The 22,197-nt window shown below is 32.5% G+C and overlaps 2 protein-coding genes across 4 annotated transcripts; both read left to right on the top strand.

Annotated features, from left to right (window-relative positions):
- The first annotated feature begins 1,395 nt into the window (after window positions 1–1,395).
- On the top strand, window positions 1,396–13,433 carry LOC110104911 (anaphase-promoting complex subunit 10). 3 transcript variants are annotated; one of them, XR_003703298.1, is made up of 7 exons: window positions 1,398–1,811; window positions 1,900–1,960; window positions 2,046–2,138; window positions 2,433–2,503; window positions 6,434–6,538; window positions 6,686–6,905; window positions 13,042–13,433. XR_003703298.1 is itself a non-coding variant. In XM_020834198.2 (6 exons), exons 1-6 carry the CDS (start codon window positions 1,633–1,635, stop codon window positions 6,753–6,755), a joined length of 579 nt encoding a protein of 192 aa, XP_020689857.1. In that variant the 5' UTR covers window positions 1,398–1,632; the 3' UTR covers window positions 6,756–6,998. The 3 variants fall into 3 exon arrangements, 2 of the variants coding, with proteins under 2 accessions (XP_020689859.1, XP_020689857.1); XM_020834198.2 differs by lacking the exon at window positions 13,042–13,433 and having other exon boundaries at window positions 6,686–6,998; XM_020834200.2 differs by lacking the exons at window positions 6,434–6,538; window positions 13,042–13,433 and having other exon boundaries at window positions 1,396–1,811; window positions 6,686–7,011.
- Window positions 13,434–19,610: 6,177 nt separating this feature from the next.
- Window positions 19,611–21,469, top strand: LOC110104912 (protein RADIALIS-like 3). The gene is made up of 2 exons (XM_020834201.2): window positions 19,611–19,935; window positions 21,117–21,469. The coding sequence occupies exons 1-2, from the start codon at window positions 19,676–19,678 to the stop codon at window positions 21,139–21,141; spliced, it is 285 nt and encodes a 94-aa protein (XP_020689860.1). The 5' UTR covers window positions 19,611–19,675; the 3' UTR covers window positions 21,142–21,469.
- Window positions 21,470–22,197: the final 728 nt, after the last annotated feature.

The raw sequence follows: 22,197 nt of genomic DNA, 5'->3' as shown, positions 1-22,197 counted from the left end.
GTGCCATGGATCAAACTGAATGCGATCTGATAAGCTAGAGCTTGTGTTCTTATTGTGAAGTAAATGAGCTTGTACAATTTAGTTAAAATTGAGGTAATTATCAAGCAGAATATGGTTAAACATGCACAGTAAGCTTTTTTGATTGTCTTACATGTGGAGAAGCTGCTGCAGCATGACTTGGTTTTGCAAATAGGACTTTGTTGATCAAATGCCGACAAAAGATGGCTCTAAAACGCCACAGGACTGCATGCCTGTGCATTGGCTTTGAGACTATTAGGTTGATTCTAGTGGTAGGTTCAGATATATTGGGGCTCTCACTTGAAAATTGTTATACTAAAATAAATACAAATTTAAATTGTAAGCCATTGAGGCTACATCAGCTAATTTTGTGATTGCTATTGTGATGAATTTTAAATTTAGTAGCTGTCCTAATGAAAAGATGGTTGAAGTTATGGACCATATGAATATTTATATATGAATCAACCGTTTTGTATTTTAATGAAATACCTTAAAAATTTATCGAATTAATCTCTTATTTGAATTAAAATAATTATATTTGGGTAAAAGATTTTAAATCTAATAATTTAAATACCCAGTTTAGCGCAGTTATATATATATATTAAAAAAATTAAATGTAAGATTTATTTTATAATTTTTATCAGGATGTTTTGGCGGATGAGTGGTTTTATCCTTAGAGATAGGATACGAAATGAGCATATATGTGAAAATATTAGAGTAGTTTCGGTGGAAGATAAGATTAGAGAGAGCCACCTTAGATGATTTGGTCACATAAAATGGTACGATGATACAGTTAGGAAAATAGAAATATTAGATTTGACTTATGTTAAGAAAGATAGAGATAGACTTAAAAAGATTTGATTAAAAAATATTAATGATATTTTTTTATTAGATTTAAAGAGAATTTGACTTTTAATATGATATAATGGAGAAAAAAGATTCAAAGAGTTGACCCCACGTAGTGAGATAAATGATTGATGTTTTTGTTGTATTTATTTTATAATTTTTATGATATTAATTAGGGGAAATTTAACTTTTAAATCTTTTTTATTTAGATATTAACATACACGTTGCTTTTTTCTTAAAAAGTTTTCACACATTGAAATTTATAATAAAATCTCTAACTTATTTTTTTTTTTATTTTTTGATACATACATGAGTTCAGTAATTTAAAGAGTGTTTTGTATATTTATTTTATGAATATATGAATATATAAAAATAGAAGGGTTAGTAGGAACCTATTAATTAATAGTAGTTGTTATATATTATATTTAATGTGAATTTATTTTGGGGATTGCATTATTTTGAAGTTTGAACACAAATACGGGTTCTGTAGATGGTATGTATGTAATATTATTAAGTGTTAAATATGTGATTATAGTAGTATAAGGTGGTGTGTATGTAAATCTCCCTTAAGTGGCCCTACGATCCGCCGAGCTTGTTATCGCCGGCGCCACGATCTTCGTACTTCTTCGCTCAGGCGAAGTATGATTATTCTCCGCCGTCGCGGCCGTTGCGTACGTCTCGAACAGGAATAGCCAGTTGTGATCTACTTCCATGCGGGGTTTGTTAGTAACATAAAAGAAGCGCGGAGAAGGCGAAAAGTTGAGAGTTATGGCTACGGAATCAGACGGCGAAGAAGATACTACCGGAAAGCTGAGCGGGAGCCAGAACTTGGCAGTTGATGATGATTCGAGGGAGATGGCAAAGAAAGCGGCTTGGTCTGTCAGCTCCTGCAAGCCTGGTAACGGTGTTCCCTCTCTCCGCGATGACAACCTCGAGACCTATTGGCAGTTAACTTACACTTCCTTCTCAATTCTCTCTCTCTTCCATTTCTCCTTGAAGGCTTTGTTACTGATTGATCCCAGTCTATTGATGCAGATCAGATGGAGCGCAGCCCCATTTGGTGAATATTCAGTTTCAGAAGAAGGTCAAGCTGCATGTAATGTTCTGCCTTAGGTTTTTCTTTCTAGCTTGCTCTAGGAATTTTGATTTACGGATGATTTTTTTTCTTTTCTTTTTCCCAGTTATTGGTACTCTATGTTGATTACAAGCTTGATGAGAGCTATACCCCAAGCAAAATCTCTATACGGGCAGGTGATGGCTTTCACAATATGAAAGTAGGGTTTTCCTCCTTCAAAATACCTAAGTTTGTGCTTTTATATAATTAGCGTAGTTTTTAATGGAGCAATGCTTCCCACAGGCCTTTAAAGTCGAACACATTTTCAACATGTATCCCATTTGATAAATTAGACATAATAGGAGTGCAACGTATGAGCAGATAGTGAGCAAATATAAAAATTTTTAATTACATATTTATAAAAAATGAATGTTGAAAATGTGTTGATGTGGTGAGTGCAATTAACATCTCTTTTTGATAAGAATCCTTTCTTTTTGTATATCTGTCGTGCCAGGAGATTAAAACCGTAGAGCTTGTGAAGCCTGTTGGTTGGGTTCATATATCCCTATCAGGAACAGATCCCCGGTTAGTTCAATCAGCTTCAGCCTCAATAATCACTATTTAGATTTTTTTTTAAAACTTATTAAAATTTGTTTGCATGCATAACTTGATTTATGTATTTCTTCTACGGTGGAGAGCGTACAAAGGTGGTTGCTTTCCAAACAAACATCAATGATATTTGTATTTGTTCTTTTTGATCAATGAAATTGTTTTTATACAATTGATTTAAGCTTCTACTGGGTGAGGTTACCCTTTAAAAACTGGAATTGCTTTATGATGTCATGCTCTAGTTTATTCTGATTATTGCATGTTTCAACTTATTTTCAAATGATGAGTGAACATAAAAGGGGGAAAAACATGTATTTTGGGTTAAGAAAGTATTTCATCTAAGGCAAGGTTACAACTTTGTTATTATATTTTATTTTTGTTTTACCCCCTTTTTATCAGTTATTATAAAGCACTTTGTCCCTTTGCATGCCTGTAACGAAAGCTAAAATTTTTCTAAAGAGGATAGTAAGCAAAGTTAAAGGTACAAATCTTGATGATTTAAAGAGTTAACTAAGTATTAAGGAAGAAGAAGATTTAAAAAGTATCCATTGTGAGTAAAAATATTTTGAGACTTTAATCAAGTTAGATATATTAAGATTATTAATAATAAGATCTTTGTTTAAGGTGCATACATTAAAAAAAGTGTAACTACTAAGAAGCTATAATATGCGAGTTTTGAGTAAGATTTTTTTTTTTAATAAGGGCATAATGAACACAATCATGAAGTATAATATACATTTATCTATAAAGTGAGGGTGAGTTTGATTTTAATAAATGCTTAAAGGTTAAGCTTTATATCTTAATGAAGTATCTATTGAGATTTGAAGATTTATGGGAGGTGTTAGAGTAGTTTGGTTAAGAAATTTCTTTCTTGAAAACCTATTGAACAAGATGATGCAAAATGATTAAAATAGCAGACAAACTTGGTTCGACCCGTTTGTTAAATGAGTCAACCCGGACTTAGATTTTTCGGGTCGGGTTATCTGGTCGGGTTATCTGGTCGGGTCAATAATTGTCACCCCTACTTATCACAAGGAATATGTAAATAGTAAGTCATATAGGTTATGAATCTAAACAATAAAAGTCATGGTCAAAATAGAGTTGCAAGTTTCACTCTAGAAAATAGAGATATAAGAAGCACATCAATATGGAAGAACTAAACCATCATAGAAAACAAAATTGCCCTAGAAGATTAAAAAAATGTTACAATATGTTTTTTTAACTGCATCAGTTTTGATCATATATGTAATTCTTAATAATTAGAAATTTCTATAAGGGATTTTTGTTTTGATTGCTAAATTATCAACAACAACAACAAAAATATCAAGCCTTCATCCCATAACGAGGGGTTGACTACATGGATCATTCATCTCCATTGTGTTCTATTAAGAGTCAAATTTTCATTTAAATCTAATAAAAATGTCGTTTTTTAAATTTTCTAACTAAGTCTTTTAGGTCCATCTCTACCTTTCTTAACATAGGCCAACTCTAATACATTTACTCTTTTAACTGGGTCATTGGAAGGCAGACATTGTATGTGATGAAACCATCTAAGGCGACTCTCTCTTATCTTATATGTCGTTGGAGCTACTCCAGCCTTCTCACATATATACTCATTTCACATTCTATCTCTAAGAGTGAAGCCACTCATCCACCCGAGCATCCTCATCTCTGCAACACTTAACTTAATTTCATGCTTGTCTTTTAATGACCAACATTATGCGCCATCAAGCATTGAACGATGCATTCATCCACTTTAACCATCCAACTTGAATTTTTATAATAATATCCCCATCTATTTCACAATCACTTTGAACAATAGACCCGAGATATCTAAAACATGTTCTCTTATTAATGACTTGATTATCCAAAGTCACAGTCCCCTCACTAGATCTATTATTACTAAAGTTACACTCCATATATTTAGTTTTAGATCTATCAAATAAAAACCTTTAGATTCTAAAGTTAACCGCCATAGTTCAAGTTTATCTTTAACTTCCTCTCTAGTCTTATCAACAAGAAGAATATCATCAGCAAAAAGCATACACCATGGTACATCCTCTTGCAAATGTCTAGTAAGAACATCCATGACTAGAGCAAAAAGATATGGGTTTAAAACCGATCCTTGATGTAATCCAACCGAAATAGGAAAATACTTGGTAAAACCACATTTTGTTTGAACACAAGTAACAACTCTTGCATACATATCCTTATTGACTTGAATATAAGCATTATTAACCCCTTTCTTTTCTAGAACTATCTAAGCACTTCTCTTGTAATTTTATCATATGCTTTTTCTAAATCAATAAATATCATATGTAGATTCTACTTATTCTCTCTATACTTCTCCATCAAACATCTCAATAAATGTATAGCTTTCATAGTAGACCTATCCAACATGAATCCAAATTGATTTTGAGAAATATTAGTATCACATTGTAGCCTATTCTCAAAAACTCTCTCTCATAGTTTTAAAGTATGACACATTATTTTAATTCATCTATAATTTGTACACTATTGTGCATCATCTTTATTCTTAAAAAAAAAAGAATCGACACATTCATTCTCCACTCATCTGACATTTTTTTAGTCCTCAAAATAACATTGAAAAATTTCGTAAGCTAAGAAATTCATTCATCTCTTAAGCATTTCCACTCCTATATTGGAATATCATTAGGTCAGGTCCAATAATTTTTCAACACTTGATTACTAAATTATTATTTACTCAAATTTTGTATATTTTTGATCTTCATTTAGAGTGAAAAATTCTAGATTAAATTAGAAATTAGTGATTGTAATTTTGACCGGATGTGTACAATTTTATTCATCTATTAGAAAGCTCTAGACCATTCATCAGATTTGATATTAGAGCTTAGATTGTATTATAGTGTCAACTAGAAGCATAATATAATAGGGTTAATTAATGAAATGACAAAAGTTGCAATTTATGTGAGATCAGTTAAACTAAGATGCTAGACAACTATAACGTAGGTATTATACAGTTCAAAATTATATTTCTTTATTCAGTTGGAGGTATAATGTTGGCGAATGTTCAAACTCAATCTATAACTCTGAAGATTGCTTTAGAAGTTGCAATATATTTCATTCCTATAGAGTTGAATTTGCTAAAATAAAAATGAATTGATCATGCTTAATATTACTGATGAATTATTGCTATTATACCTACATTGGTTGATAAGAAACATAAATTTAAGAATAATATTTGCTATTTAGTGATATGGGGGCCAATTGCATGTCAAAACAACGTCATATTTTGATGTTTAGCTGATTTTGAAACATTGATGCTGTGACGGCATCGGACGTCTATGTTGAGATGACATCGAGCGTTGTGAAACTCTAGCATTCTGCTAAAGAGAAATGAAAATGGGAATTTTTAGGGACGAGGGTATTGAATGCCGACAATTGATTTGAGGCTGTGGAGATGAAATAACAAATATAATTTTTATTTTTTTAATAAATGAAAATTTGACGTCTAAGAAATTATATTCAAAAAAAGTTTGTTCATAAAATATATAAGACATGAGTGTTGGACTTATGTGTTCAATTTATTTTTATATTTTTTAATTGGACACATCTTCGGGCTTCGGCATATCCAACATGTGTCGGAGGTGTGTTGGACGTATGTTGTGTTCGATACGTGTTGAATACTGCATATCTCTTTGAGAAGAAGTGTCGTTACATCATAGATTTTTGTGAAGTGAAAGTAAAAAACACTTGCAATTCAACTATTTTTCTTGAACTTATAAGTGGCATGTATTGTTATTCTGAAACCCCCTATTCTGGCTAGCCATCAGAATGTTTGTTAGCTTTATTGAATCCTTGGAATTTGGGTTGTTATTTTGATAGGAGTACTCATCAATTGTGCTCTTATTTTTATCTTCTCAGTGATACGTTTATCCACACCTTCATGCTCCAAATTGCCGTTCTATCCAATCACTTGAATGGGAGAGATACCCACATACGACAGATCAAAATATATGGTCCTCGACCGTACGTCTGTATTCTTTATGAATTTCATCTATCATAATTCTGCTTGTTTCTCTATATATTTCCCTTAAAACTATTCCTATGAATTTCATCCATCATAATTCTGCTTGTTTCTCTATATATTTCCCTTAAAACTATTCTATGTTTCAGGAATCCTGTTCCTAATCAGCCATTTCATTTTACTTCGAAGGAGTTCATTACTTATTCAACCATCAGGTGAGGAGCATTCATAAGCAGTTGCACTCCTAAAGTGAAAACAAGATTGTTGGTTCACAAAGACATCAGTTTGTGGTAATGCAATCTGTAGAATCTACTGTCTCCCTAAATGCAAAAGGCTGGTCTTGTGAAACTTCCTTTTAAAGATGAATGGGTATTAAACTTATTTTTTCATTCTTCAGCATTCTATATTTCTGATTATGGCTACTTGTGTATTCAATGGACAGCAGATGTACTATTTTTTTAATTTTTTCAATTTTTTCAATTTTAAATGAAAGAATGCTTTCATGCGCTCTTTCTTTATCATACTGTTCCAATGGTTCTTGACAATAATAGAGTAGGTGCGTGCTAGTTGTATAATTAAGGAAATTACGCAAAGCAGCTTTTGACTGCTCTGTTCAATCCTTGGAGCCATTTTAAAATATCAATAGGAATTTGGGTGAGTAGATTGTGCACGTGATGTGTAGTAGCCAACATATGCAAGAATTCAGTTGTTCTTTATCACAATAAATTGTTGAAGTATACACTGAGTTTGAATCATCCTCGTCTGCCTCTTAAGCAGTGGAAGAATTAGAACTTTTACAAATCGGATAATTTAAGGAGGGCAAATCTTTCATATTATACATAGTTACAGGAGTGTTGTGGGCCATCCTTCATCCGTCCTTACTTTCTCTCTCTAGTTAATGTAAAAAAGATTTTCATGTCAGTAATTAGTAAATTTGTTCAAGTATTGGCGTTTAGTGTGTTAATTGAGGGCATTGATTCTTTAGCTGCTGCTCTACTTTTGCTGGGACCACTGATGCAGAACATCCATGAACTCAAGCACATGACTTAGGTAGCCATGGAGGAATCCGTAAGAAGCAAGAAGGAAGCTCAAATAAATTTTCAAAGTGCTTGGACAAGATCCCAATATAGGCTCCCAAGCCCAAGCTATTATCATGATGGATGTTGAACTTTTGGTCCATATTTTAAAATTTGAAAATTTAAATTTTTTTTTAAATGATGTAAGCTTGTGTGAGTTGTAAAGAAGTTTCTTGAGGGGGAGTCGAAGTGTTGGCCATGCCTTGGTGTCATGGATTTTGTCATAAACATTTAATATTGTCATTTTTTGTCATTGCCTGCTTCCTCCTCCACAAGATTATTCCTCCAAAATCGGAATTTTGAATGGGTTTTATTAGGCTATAAATAGTAGCGTGAATGATTAAAAATTTATTTTTTGGATGCTTTCAAAATTTAGAGATCTTTGTACTTGGTGGCCCCCTCACCTCTTGAAGATTCTGGAGGAAGTTTTAATACTCATCCTCCTCTCTCAAAATATCTTCACTCACTACTAAGCAAACATTTTCATTCCTAATAACACTCTCGCCCTTCCTCTAAGCCCCAACCATGCATACAAGTTCCTTGGAAGCCTCTCGATTGCTGATGGGCATAACTTATGTTGCTTCCCATAGTATGTACTATGTACAAATTTGCTCTCCACTAATAAATTACATACGTACTCACTCAATAACTCTTCCTTACATTCCATCACATCCCTTGCAACATAAAACAACCACTAAACAATCTCTACATTTCCACCTTAGCCTCCACTATCATTACACGAAATTAGTCCCCATCGTGTGCACTCAGATTAGTCATCCTTGGCCAATCTCTTCACCCATCATGGCCCCCTGAAAATAAGCCCGCATACTCGATATCATCCCCATCTTTTAAAGAGCTAATTCAAATTAGCCCTAGCTCAAATCAAATTAGTTTTGGATCTCCCACCACCACAAAACCTCCAAAGGTTTCACCATTCCAACTAAAACTCCAGATCAACTCTCCACCACCTCAACTAATTCCCAATAGTATTAAAGAGAAAAAAGAAGAAGAAGAGAATTTTTAACTTACTCTCGAATCCATACAAACTTGATGAGCTCCATTGCATGCAAGGCCCTTGAACTCTAGCTTTCGCATCCAACACTCATCTTAAGTCCAAAGCTTGAGCTACCACTCTACCATCATTTCAATATTATTTGAGAGTTCAAGAAGCCCTCCACATTAGTGGGTCATCATCCTTGGTATCCACACTCCACCATTTTGTTATTAGAGCTAGGCTAGGAGCTAGGAGGAAGGCAACTATCAGTTTGAAGATACACAATTGTTTGGTAGAATTGCTTATACCAAGGGGTAACACTCTTATCTAGAAAGTTGATTTTATATCTCTAATTTGATGATTTAAATTTTGTTTGGGATTAGAAACATCTGAGATGTTATATGCAAGTCATTAATGATAATGTGAAGTTCCAATTAGATTAACTCTACATAAATTGCCTAGCCAGCTATGCTTTTGTGAGCCAACCTTTACAGTTTAGACTTATTATTTGAGTGAAACCTTTAGTAAGGGAGTGATCCACCTTCAAATTGCCCGCCATTGAATTTTCAATGTTTTTAGAAATATAAATTTTATTTGATGGCTGCATATTTTAATTTGTTGCATGTGATACAATTTAAATTGCTCAAGACTATCTTGTTTCCTAAACGAAAGCAGAAAATGCTCAAGTTTAAAAATAAAAAACATCATTTTACATGCATAGCATTTCATTAACAAAATTTATGTTCTTTTTTAGATTATAGATAAAAAAAATATGTAATTGTTAGGGTTGTAGGAGATTTTGTCAAAAATACTTAAATTGTCTAAAGAGAGCTTGAGATGGAAGTGACATCACCTGGAAATTCCTTTTAGTTGAGTATTGCTTAATTCATTTTGTATTTCTTTTATTTTCAACAAACTTTAGCCCAAAAGTCTCAATATTATTTTCAAAATCTTGTATATAAATCTAGATTGTAGGCATGCCTCCTAGAATAGCATCTATCGAGTACTTAGAATATGCGACCAAGTTAGTGGGAGGCCTAATTGTTAGAATATAATAAATCAAAACATGTTAGCCCAAATCACCTCCTTCAACTAGAGACGAGCCTACTAGGAGATCCCAAACAAATAAATGGTGCTAAGGATGATCACCATAGGTAAAATGAAGACTATAATGACCTATCTGGGAGAACTAAGATAGAGGCCCTCACATATGATGGAGTTCATGACCTTGATAAGGTCTTAGATTAGCTAGTGCAAATGGATGATTATTTTTATTGGAATCAATGGATGAGTACTAAAGTGTCACATTTGCTAGGATGAAACTAGTAGGCCATGCTAAAATATATTGGACAAACCTAATGGCTAAGTTAGAAAGGAGAGGTTGGGCCAACTTGACTTTGGTTGAAATGAAAGAAATGCTTAAGAACAAGTATTGCCCAAGATACCATGATAAAAAATTGCATGAAAAATTCCTCACCATTAAGTAAGGAAACCTTCTTGTCACATAATACTTGGAACAATTTTGAGTATTTGGTAGTAGAAACCACTGTGAAGATAGTGATTGACAATTGATCTATAAATTTGTGATTGATCTTAGACTAAGCATTTGGAATGAGGTAAAATTATTTGACAATGAGCATTGGAGGATGCATTCCACTATGCTCTCATTGTCGAAAAGCACAAAGAAAAAAACGGACCATCTCCATATCTATGGGTTAAGTCTCAACAAACACCAAACCAGTTCAACCTTTAGATCTACTATTAGACTAAACTAGTCCACTAGGACTTTTCCTAAAGGTAGTTTCAAAGTACACTAAGGATATCATCTACTACAACTGCAATTAAAAAAAAGTCACATGCAAAATTCATGTAGGGCTAAGATCCTATTCTTAGAAGAGGAAGACTATCATGATTATGATGAGGTTGAAACAAAACACCTGATTTATGAAGAAATCACCCTAATTGGTGATGAGGATGACATTTTAGGAGAAGCCTATTTAGGGGTCTTGAGTTTTTTAGCTATAATTAAGAACACTATTGAAGACTAGAGAAGAACAAACATCTTTAGCATGTATATAGTGTACAGTGAAAAGAGATGTAGTTTGATAATTGATAGAGGCAATGTTATGAATTTAATATCCACACTCATCTTGACTAAAGCCAATCTTAAGATAGAGTCTCCTTCAAAACCTTTTCATATAAGTGGGGTTAACCACATCTTTACCAATCACTATAAGATGTTTGGTGCCCATCAAAATGGATAGTTATGAGGATAGGATTTGGTGTGATTTCTATCCCATTGATATATAATGTGCATACTTTCAGGGACGTTTAGAATTTTCGATATAAGTGTCACATATTATGGTTATGAAAATATCTAGATTTTCAACTACAAAAATAAAAGCATAAAATGATATCTTGTCTAGCCTATAGAAAAGATCACAACCTTTGCACCACATGAACCCATCTTTGACCTTTAGCCCAAGTCAATTCCACAAAAAAATTATAATCCAACCACTCATGATAAAACCTCCTACTATTGGAGAATTAGATTTCATATCTGAGACGAGTAACAATGATTGTTCCCCCTTTATAGCCATCCTTGAGATTGATTTAGAAAAAAAAGAAAAGAAGGATTTAACCATTTAAGGGGAGAGTTTTCGGATCGGGTTTTCATGTATAACTTCTTTTCACATATATAATGTGAAAGATGTCATCCACGAACAAAATGAGATTCATATACATGTTTTGATCACACTTATTTGAATTTAGTGTAGTTCTTGATAATTTACTAGACAAAATTCCTACGTTTACAATTCAACATGCTATAAGTTTTGTCCTATAATTTAGCTTCTAAATCTCCTAGATTATAAGTTGAATCCTACATAGAATGTTGAACTCAAAGGATATGTAGTTGAATCATTAAAAAGAATCTCTGTCCAAAAAAGCCTAAACTTTTGTGCTGCACCTGCTCTTTTGACTTTAGAAAAAGATGGACCTCAGAGGATGTGTATAGATGGTTGGGTTATTCATAAAATAATCATTAAGTATAGTGTACCTATGCCTTGGTTATATGATATGTTTGACTTGGCTTCCGAGGCTAATTGCTTTTCAAAATTGACCGCAAAAGTAGGTATCGTCAGATACGTGCAAGACTTGGGGATGAATGGAAGAAAACCTTAAGACCTTTGTCGGATTATTTGAATGGTTAGCTATGCAATAACTCATATTTTGACCCAGTTAAATAAATTTTTTGAAGAGTCATTGCAAGTGTAAATTACAAAACATCTTCGCCATAAAGTAGATATTATAGTATTTTAATTACACTACAATTTTCCTAATTCATTTGTCTCATTTTATGAAGACAATATATAACAACTCTTTTTAACATAACACCTTATTCATAGTCTACGTTAATTTATTGGATCTTGGACACTAGTTTCATGCACAAAAACTATACAATAAAATCATAGTTATTACATCGCAGATACAATTCTTTCTACTTCCATCAACTTATCTTCCATACTTGTTAGCTCTTGATTAGTATATTGATTATAGAACCACAATTTCCATCTTCAATTCCCAATCATACATGTTAACTATGCTAAAATGCTCTGAATCAGAAAGCCTCGTCTGATAAGGTGAAACTTTTTTCTTTACTAAATCAAAATCAAATCTGCTTTCTTCTTTCTTTAATCTTCAACGAGACAATACAAAAGTTGTACTGAAAAGTAGATACTGCTCCATTATAAATTTTGGAAAATATCTTCTGGTTTGGAAATAGCATCATATTCTTCTAATCTCCATATCTTATCTCCTTGCCAAGCACAAGAGCTTAGTCCAAAAAAAAATGACAACGCTTTCAAAAAGCTGTCTTATCATCTCTTATCATCTAAGATTATGCAAGGAATATTTGTTTCCAATGACTGGTGCTCATAAGCTTATTGCTGTCACCCACTTCTCTGTAATCAAGCTTGATGCAACCATGAATCCAATATCAACTAAATAGATTTCCTTAGGAGCATACCATCCAAAATATTTCTTCTATGAAGAATAACACATTCCTGATAATCTGGAAAAATTATTACGCGCGGGTCCGGATTCGTCCAGAGAACAATAAAAATACGTCTCGTCGCGCCAAAAAATGTACCGCGCTTGGTACCCAGCGCTCGGTGCGCGGAACCGGATGGGAGAACTGTCTGGTGTCCGCACAGAATAATCTCTCGATAATCTGCGGTGACTATACACCATACGTCTCTTGATTTGATTCCAGAGATCATACTTTCCTGTCTTCCTTTATGCTTCGTCAAACAATGATTGTAATATATGCACTTTGTTCCAAGATTCTCTGAAAAGATAATATGATTTTCATAGTTGTGATTAAGCCTAACACCTTATAAACCGTGCTGAGAGATTTGGAGCTGTGTACATCAAGTGGATTTGCAGGAGATTCTGATGAGATGGATAGTAGAGACAGCACTCCAACTTGTGAGGAAGGACCGCGAGGCGGAGAAGGACATGAATACATATGGAGATTGAAAGGAAGGAATCTATGGTCATAGATTGAGGAGATAATGATTCTACATATCAATAGGAATCTTTGTCTAAAGGACCACTAGCTTGTAACAGAGTATCTGGTGCAGTTTCTTGTGCCATTTCCCTGTCTAAGAAGCAAGTTGGTATGTGAAGGCCAATTCATTCCATGGATCCTAAACCACCACGTAACGAGTTAAGTACTTTAGTTTATTGAATCTGTATGTCTCGCGAAGATTCCCTGTAAGAGCCCAAACTATTAACTATCGAGATATTGTTCGCTTTGATCTAAGAGCCTCATAGTTTTGTTCTGTTGGTGTAAATTTCTAGCAGATCACCCATCCCATAATTGCTCTGGGATAAACACGCTTAGCTGCGAAGTTTCTTACGGAAATTCCAGCCATTATACCAAAAGATGCCTTGATGTTTAAGAGTTAGCTTTCTTTTGCTTGAGAGGTTTCACATTCTGTGTAAAGACCAACTGAAATTAATTTTTTTTCTTAATGGATTGACCATTGGATTTGTAGGCTAAAGTTATAGAGGTCATTCTGTAATCCTCTTACAACGTTTTCAAGAAATAGGGTTTTTAATTAAGCTAGCAAAGTTCCTTGAAGGCCAATAACATATTACAAAGTTGCATTCTATAAGAGTTGTAAAACTAAACTAAATATTATTGTGCTAATATATTAGTATGCACAACAACAATAATAATACCATCAAATTTTTATCCTGCAATGGGGGTTGGTTACAAGACTTTTTTTTTTCTTCTGTGTCATATTAAGAGTCAAATTTTCATTTAAATTTTATAAAAAAAAGATCATTTCTAATATTGTCCAACCAAATTCTTTTAGGCCTATCTAATATATCTACTCTTTTAATCGGCTCATTGGAAGACTAATGTCTTATCTGTCATTACACCTAGTCCAATCTTTTCATTTTTATACTCGTTACACATTCTGTCTATAAAAGTAAATCCACTAATTCATCTTGAGTATCCTCATTTCTGCAATACTGAGATTTCTTTTCGGACAGTTTTTTAATTGCTTCTTAAAATAACTTTTAAGTACAGTTTTAAATTTTAGCATTAAAAAATTGCTTTAAGAAGCAGTAAAAAATCCGTCCCCAATAACATATTACAAAGTTGCATTCTATAAGAGTTGTAAAACTAAACTAAACATTATTGTGCTAATACATTAGTATGCACAACAACAATAATAATACCATAAAATTTTTATCCTGCAATGGGGGTTGGCTACAAGAGTTTGTTTTTTTCCTTCTGTGTAGTAAAATTTTCATTTAAATATTATAAAAAAAAAATCATTTCTAATATTGTCCAACCAAATTCTTTTAGGCCTATCTAATATATCTACTCTTTTAATCGGCTCATTGGAAGACTAATGTCTTATCTGTCATTACACCTACTCCAATCTTTTCATTTTTATACTCGTTTAACATTCTGTCTATAAAAGTAAATCCACTAATTCACCTTGAGTATCCTCATTTCTGCAATACATAGATTTCGTTTGGGCAGTTTTCTTATTGCTTCTTAAAATAACTTTTAAATACAATTTTAAATTTTTGCATTAAAAATTTGCTTTAAGAAACAGTAAAAATTTCGTCCCAAATAAAACCTTAATTTTAATTAGAGAGTTGACACTCATCAACAAAAAAAATGTCAGCTAACTCATAATCTTGATAAAATTAAGCTGAATCAATTTGATGAGGTCCAGGGTCACTACATCTATGGTCCTCGAGAAGGTTCCTCAGCTCCAAGTTGCTAAGCTTTTGATTTTCTGAATCTCAACTTTTTGGGTTCTTGCTAGCCGATATTTCTGCGTTCTAAGATTCCAAAGCGCAATACTGAGGCGATAATTTTATAATTATAAATCACAGGAGTTGACTGATTCTCGCAATGATGGAATTGTTTAAGGATGAGATGTCATGATTTGTTGTCTTATGGTAGGCCTCACAATCCTTCGCTTTTCTTTATTTATTCAATTATTGTTTGCTTTTCAAGGGGCTATCTTACACAGTTGCTATTACATTTTGAGTAGTTGAATTTATAGAATTTTTTTTATGCGTATGAATGAAAATGTAGGTTTATATATGAAAAAGGTGAGATTGGGTCTGTGGCCGAGTGGTCGACAGAAGAAATTTCTCCACTTTGATCACTGGGCTCGAATCCCGTAACAGCCCCTCCCCCCTCACATTTTGAGTAGTTGAATTTCTAGGTTGACGACACTCTTTTCCCTAACTCATAATATGTTAATCGTAATGAATTAAATTAAATGAATAAATCATTAGACCAATATATTTGATAAATTTTGATCAAGATAGATCTTTTAAGTTATTGAATTTATTTTAAGATAACTAAAATACATAAAGAATTAATTAAACGTAGGTCAAGATTCATTTTTCTTCTTTTGACATCTTGTGCACCAATCATGGCAGCTACTTGATAGGTCCAACTATTGGGGGCTCAGAAAATTCGTGCCCCGGCCTCCCTTTGACCCAATTTCTTTTTTCTATGATGTGTGATGTAGGACGAGGAGAGTTTTAACGAAGTAAGCTCCTAGGCAAATTTTCAGAAGGCCGATTGAGTTTAGAATAAGATATTACCGAGAGATTTCACCCTCCTTTTGCGAGAACTTATGCTTTGAGTTCATGTTTCATATATATAGGCGCAATCCCTTATAATTAATTACCCTCCAGATAATGAGAGAGAACTTTCGATTAAGGCTAGTCGTCAAATAGATACATAGTACCTGATGTATAGTAGCATTATGCTTAGGTATTTAAAATTTAAATTTAAATCTGGAAATTTATCACCTTGAATGTAAAGCTGATGATGAATGGAGTGATGATAGACCCGATCAAGATCCCATGGTTCCATCATCTCGAGTCATCTTGGTCCTTAGTATACTTAGTCAGAGGAGGTAAACATATTAGCATGATGATTCAACACTTGCATGTAGTGCATGATATATTTATAAGTCAACATAACGCGTTGCTGCTGCGTAGTATATTTTTATACATTGGATAGTTTGCTTACATGATGTGTTCCATATTTTTCAATGTGTATGTGCAAGATGTGAATGCATCAGTGCACATTTTAATGCATGGGGGTGCTCTTGCAATATTTGAATATAACCAACTGTGTAGGCGATGATCATTTGAAAAATGCATAATTTTTTTATTTATGAGCTTGTAAATGCCTTCTACCTGTTTGTACGAATATTATGAATCTAGTGGCATTATTTAGCAACGCACTGTGTTTTATTTGTAGTGCATTGGCAGTGCAATTTAGCTCATTTCGTCTTCTGCATGTCATCATCATCTTCAAGATTCAATGCGCATGAGTGTATTTTGGTCGGCAGTGTTGTACAACCCATTAAAAGCCTTCCACCAGTGCATCGTATATTTTTACTACAAATCTCCTGCTTCTGCTTACAGGTGAATCGTAGTGTTTATGACTTTTTTGAATTTGTCCGTTGGTATTGTGTCGTTAGCAGATGTTCAAAATTTGCTTGTTGTTGCATGAAGGTGGACTACATTCAACATATATTTTCTTATAGGAGAGTCGTCGAGTTGTGGCACAAGTCAACCATTGCTTATTGCAGGCAAGCCGTTGTGTACTACGAGCTTTATTGAATATGTTTATGAGTCATCAATGGATATCCAAAGATCACCATCTTAGCTTGTATGGAATTCATCACATTTACAACACATCCACTGTCATTGCTTGTAGAGAGGACCGTTGTATGCATTACGACCCTTATACTGTCACATTCAGGCAAGTTACTGGGTATGTAGCTCTTCTAATGCTGTTTATAGGCGTTTGCATTTACTACACATTTTCTGCATTTGTTCGTAGATAACATGTTGTGTACATGACGAGCCTTCTATGGTAGTTTGTATGTGCTCGTATTTATCATGGGCTCGTTGCTATTACACACAAGATATCAATGTATTTGCTGAAAGTTTGATTATTGTCGACATATGAACACCCTAACATTTATTGCAAGCACTATGTGTATGTCTATAGGGAATACCACCATTTGCATGAAAGTTTAGTGTGTTCATTTTTATGTCATCGTGGAACACCGGTTGAGTTGCATTCTTCACTGATTCACAAGTGATTGTTGCTTGTTAGTTCTTGCATGGAGCATTGTTGTTTACAGGCGTGTAATGTATTCCTCTTGCAAGTTAACTTTCATTGCATATTAATCTTCAGTGTTCATAGGAATTGGTGTGTTTGCTCGCATGTTGATTAGCATTAACTATAGGAGTGCCACTACTTTCGTTGCACATCGACTATTTAATCCTTGTTTATAGGTAAATAATAATTACATGCAGTCCATCGTCTTCATCTATAGTTAAACAGCTTTATTCAATTTAAATTTGCTTTGGTCCTTCATTTGTAAGCCATTATACTCATAATGAATTCTCTATTATTGTTCAGTCCCCTACTTGTATTAAATGCTAATCGTTGCCATTTTTGTTTTGAAACTTATTTCTTGCATTTCACTTTAGACATTTTAGTTTGCATTTTTTTTGTTGAACATTAGGTCCAATTCCCTATTGTTGCATGCTTGATTCCCTGTGATTTGTTCACATTTTGGTCCTCCGTCATTTGTTTAAGTCATGTCCTTTATTAATAGGAATTTCGACAGCCTCCCGACGTCTCCCCTATTCAGGATAAATTTGGAGAGCTGAGCCTTCCCACCACACTATAAATGAATTTGCTATTAAATTCATTCAAAATAATAAAAAAAAAATTTCCCCTCTAAATTAATATAACACCTATGTGCTTAGGTAGATATAAAAAGAAATCACTCTTATATCACTATAGGCTTTTTCATTTGTTTCAATTTTAGAAACTTGAGCTATAGGACTCATACTATATAATATTAGAGTTACTAGTTATTATATAGGACTCATACCATATCAATATTATCATATGATTAGTAATTATGATACAAATCTATAGCATTTATTAGAATAATATTTTCCTGTTATTTATGATATTCTCCTTTATTAATTTCATAAAAAAGAAAATCTCATAAAAAGTAAAAACTTATCACCATCATCTATTGCCTATAAATATAATATTGCTATGGTAGCATCCTCACAATAATAATTGTAATATTTAAATCACACTATTAGCTTGCAATCATAATTTTCAATGATGTTTAATCATATTAATATAGTTAAAAATGCAATTATTTTATTTTAACAACATTTTGTTTTTTAATCACTCTTCATTAAAAAGCTTTTCTAAAAATATCAAAAGCCTGACCAAAATATTACTTCTATATAAACTTTAAAACTTAAAATTCTAATTTTTATTAGGGTGGTCATCGAAAAATTAGCATATTTCAAAATTTTTATGTAATTAATATATACTGCCTATTATATTTAAATATATTAATTATTATGATTTATGGATTTACGTTACTACTAATGTAAATGATGTCATAAGCTCCTTGGAGAGAGGTATATTTGTAAACATATCACAAATTAATACAAACAATTAACCTTAATTAAATAATAAATATAGTTATAAATACCAATTAATTATAATAATTATCTATCATTTCAGGATAGCTAATTTATAAACCTATTTTTTTTTTTAATTTAAAGAAATAAATAGTCAATATTTATAACCATGGTAATTAATATAATATAATTAAAATAATTAATTAATGTCGATAATAATTTGGAATAAGTAAAATTTATAATTTTTAAAATTTAAAAATGTAATGAAAGGCTATAATAATTTTTTAAAAATAAAATGAAAAGTATAAATTTACTATGGAAGACAATTTAAGCAGCTTTTGTAATAGTAATATAAATGTATAATTGCTGGAGTAGGTATTAAAAATTATTTATTAATGATACATTTGCATGACATTTTTAATGAATTATATTATTAATTTCTAGAGTAGGTATTAATTAAGAAATAATAAAAATAAATATATTAATTAATCCTAATTGAATATAAAAATAAATATAATTAAATGCACTAATTGATTCTTACTTAAATGCAATAAATAAAATAAAAAACTTCATACATTTTGATTAATAAATGAAGTTAATAAATAAGTTTATTAAATGTATAAATAAATAGAAATATTTAGATTCATCTTTGATAAATTAAATTGAAGATTATATATGATTATATTTGGGAGGAATCTCAAACTATACTTATATAGTAGTATAGATTATATGCTCATTTTCTCTTTTGTATATGAAAAAATCGTGAAAAATAATCACTGTATTCCTGTCAATTAAGACGAAGAAGATGATTCCCATCACTCAGCTCCAAAATATCTTGTGGCCTAAAATGAGAATGGGCTCATACCTTCTTCTCTCACTTCCCCTCTTTAATCAACTCCTAGCAATAGCATTATTCGCCAACTGGCACCACCCACTTCCCCACTGCCCCTCCACCTCCTATATATAGTAACCCCTCCGTCCCTCATAACATCCCAAACCAGAACAACCAAGCTCCCTATTCTTCGATCCATACATCAATGGCTTCTTCCACCGCCTCTCGCAACTCAAGCTCCGGCTGGTCGAAGAGCCAGAACAAGCTCTTCGAGCGAGCCCTCGCCGTGTACGACAAAGACACGCCTGATCGATGGCAAAACGTCGCTCGCTTTGTCGGCGGCGGAAAGTCCGTCGACGATGTACGGCTCCACTATGAACGCCTCCTCGAAGATGTGCGCAGAATCGAGTCCGGCCACGTCCCATACCCCAACTACCGTTCCACTGGAGGCAATGAAGAGCAAAGGTACGTAAGAAGTAACCGTTAACACTATTTTTACCGTTAAATTCAAATAATTACACACACCATATATAAAAATTTCAAACTCAAAACTTTTTCTTAATTGAAACACCTAAATTAATATAATTATTTGAAAATAATATAAAATGAATACTTGCTTTTGAAAGTATCAAATAGCAAAAAATTATTAAAATATACCTATTTTTTAGAAATATGTATCAAATAACAAAAGTTTCAGAAAATATAGCTAATTATGATTCATGGCTGCTGTGTTTAATTGCTTTAAACTATCAATACATCATTGCTACTTCTTAAAGTAGTTTTTTTAGTAAAAAAATTTAATTTTTATACTAAAAAAGCAGAAAAAAGCCGTTCCACTGATGATATCATTAGCTTGATGTGGTGTTAAACTATTCATGAGTGACATTTCTAATGACTTCCAAGCTTTTGGGCAGTCAAATTCTTATGATGAGCTACGATAATAACCTTTTTAAAAAATATAAAAGTGGGAAGGGGTCGCATTCACTGGATATGGAGTCTTCTTCTTCCGGTGATGTTGCATCTGTCTTGTTTAAAAAAGTGTGTTTTCCTTATAATAATAGCAGTATTAGTTCCTTCTTTTATGTACAGCCAAAATCTCTTTTAAGTTTTATTGTCTTGTTCTATTAAGAATCTGTTTGGAGCCCCTTTTTTTACTAAGAGCCTGTTCGTGACAGTTTTTGTTATTTTATTTTTCTGTTATCACACATCTATGTGATGTTTTTTTTTAATTGTTTTTTTTAATATTTATGATGGGGAGTTATATTTTTATAATCAAATCGTTGGAGTATGGTAATTATAAAAATACTGTGTTTAAAAAAAAAAAAAAAAAAAAACTCAAAAAATTTGAGAAAGCTCTAAAGCTTCGTACGTAGTGTTGACGAGGAGAGATAAATTAATTTTTTAATTACTATTAAAGCATTAGAATCAAATATAATTAAATAGCTATTAAATATTTAAAAAATCAGCTACTTCTGCCACTAATAATCTCTCTCGGATATGGTGCTAATGAGCTTATTTATATAGAGTAGTCATATTTCTACCTTGATAATATATATATATTTATAAACTTTTTCCATTTGAAATGAAAATTCTGACAGCGGAATAATTCTGACTGTTTACATGAAAAAAAAAATTTTGTCTTGCAGTCACAGGTTCCTGAACTACAACTGATGAAGCTGGAAGTAAACAAGGGCCATTGCAGGCTAAGTGTGAAGACTATATATATAATATAGTTAGATTCAAGCAGAAGTACTAAGATTAGCTGCTGGCCATGGCTTATGTTAGTAATTAAACTGAAGGTTGTAGACATGTTTGTATTAAGGCTAGCTATTGTATCTACTTGTATTTGCATTTTGTATTCATCAAAAACCTGCATGCTTGTCGTATATGTGTCATTGAAGACTAAGCATTTCATTATGAGAATTGCTAGTATTCTCTACGTGTACTGTAGCTTGTATTATTTGCTTAAGGTGATTATATTTGTCACATATTTATTAAAGCATTATGTTATATATATATATATATATTGCTATCAATTCTAGCGTATCTTTGTGAAAATGACACATGATTCTTCTTTTGCTCAATAATATTGATTAAGAAACCTTCATATATAAAGAAGAATAATGCTCTTTTTATCATGAGAGCTTCATCACCACTTTGTTTTTTGTGGTCTATATCAGACTGTCATTTCGAGTGAAATCTTCGTTTCTAATTCACAAGGACTATATATATAGTCATCTATAAAGTTTTTTGGGTCAACTAAAAAGAAAATTTCGCAAATCATAAATATAAGGTGGCAATAACATAAGTTTTTTTCCTGATTAGTTAGGATAATATGGATAAGTTCATTTTGCTCATGCAATCAGTTGGCGAGACCAGTTGCAATTTATTAATAAATTGACTTCCTCGGCTTACGTACCCTAATTTCATCTCAAACTTCGTTTGAGACGGCTTTCTTACTACTTTTTAAAGTGGCTTTATAGTATAAAAATTTTAATTTTTAAACTAGACATGCAGCTGTTTTAAGAAGCAATAAAAAGGGCCGTTCCAAACGAAACCTCACTCTCGCCATCAATTTTTTCTCTCCCCTGTGATCCTTCTTCTGCTTATCATTACTCAATTGGGATCACTTCCTCCACCGCACCGGCGCACTTGCTTGCAACCAAGTAGCTCTTTGTTTGCTTGGAAGTGGTCATTTCTCTCGTTCTCCTATTTTCATCCTCAAAT

Source organism: Dendrobium catenatum, unplaced genomic scaffold (genome assembly GCF_001605985.2).
Source record: "Dendrobium catenatum unplaced genomic scaffold, ASM160598v2 fragScaff_scaffold_1680, whole genome shotgun sequence".
In the NCBI taxonomy this organism is placed as follows: Eukaryota; Viridiplantae; Streptophyta; class Magnoliopsida; order Asparagales; family Orchidaceae; genus Dendrobium; species Dendrobium catenatum.
Note: the sequence above shows the minus strand (reverse complement) of the source record. Positions and strands in the feature narration are given on the sequence as shown.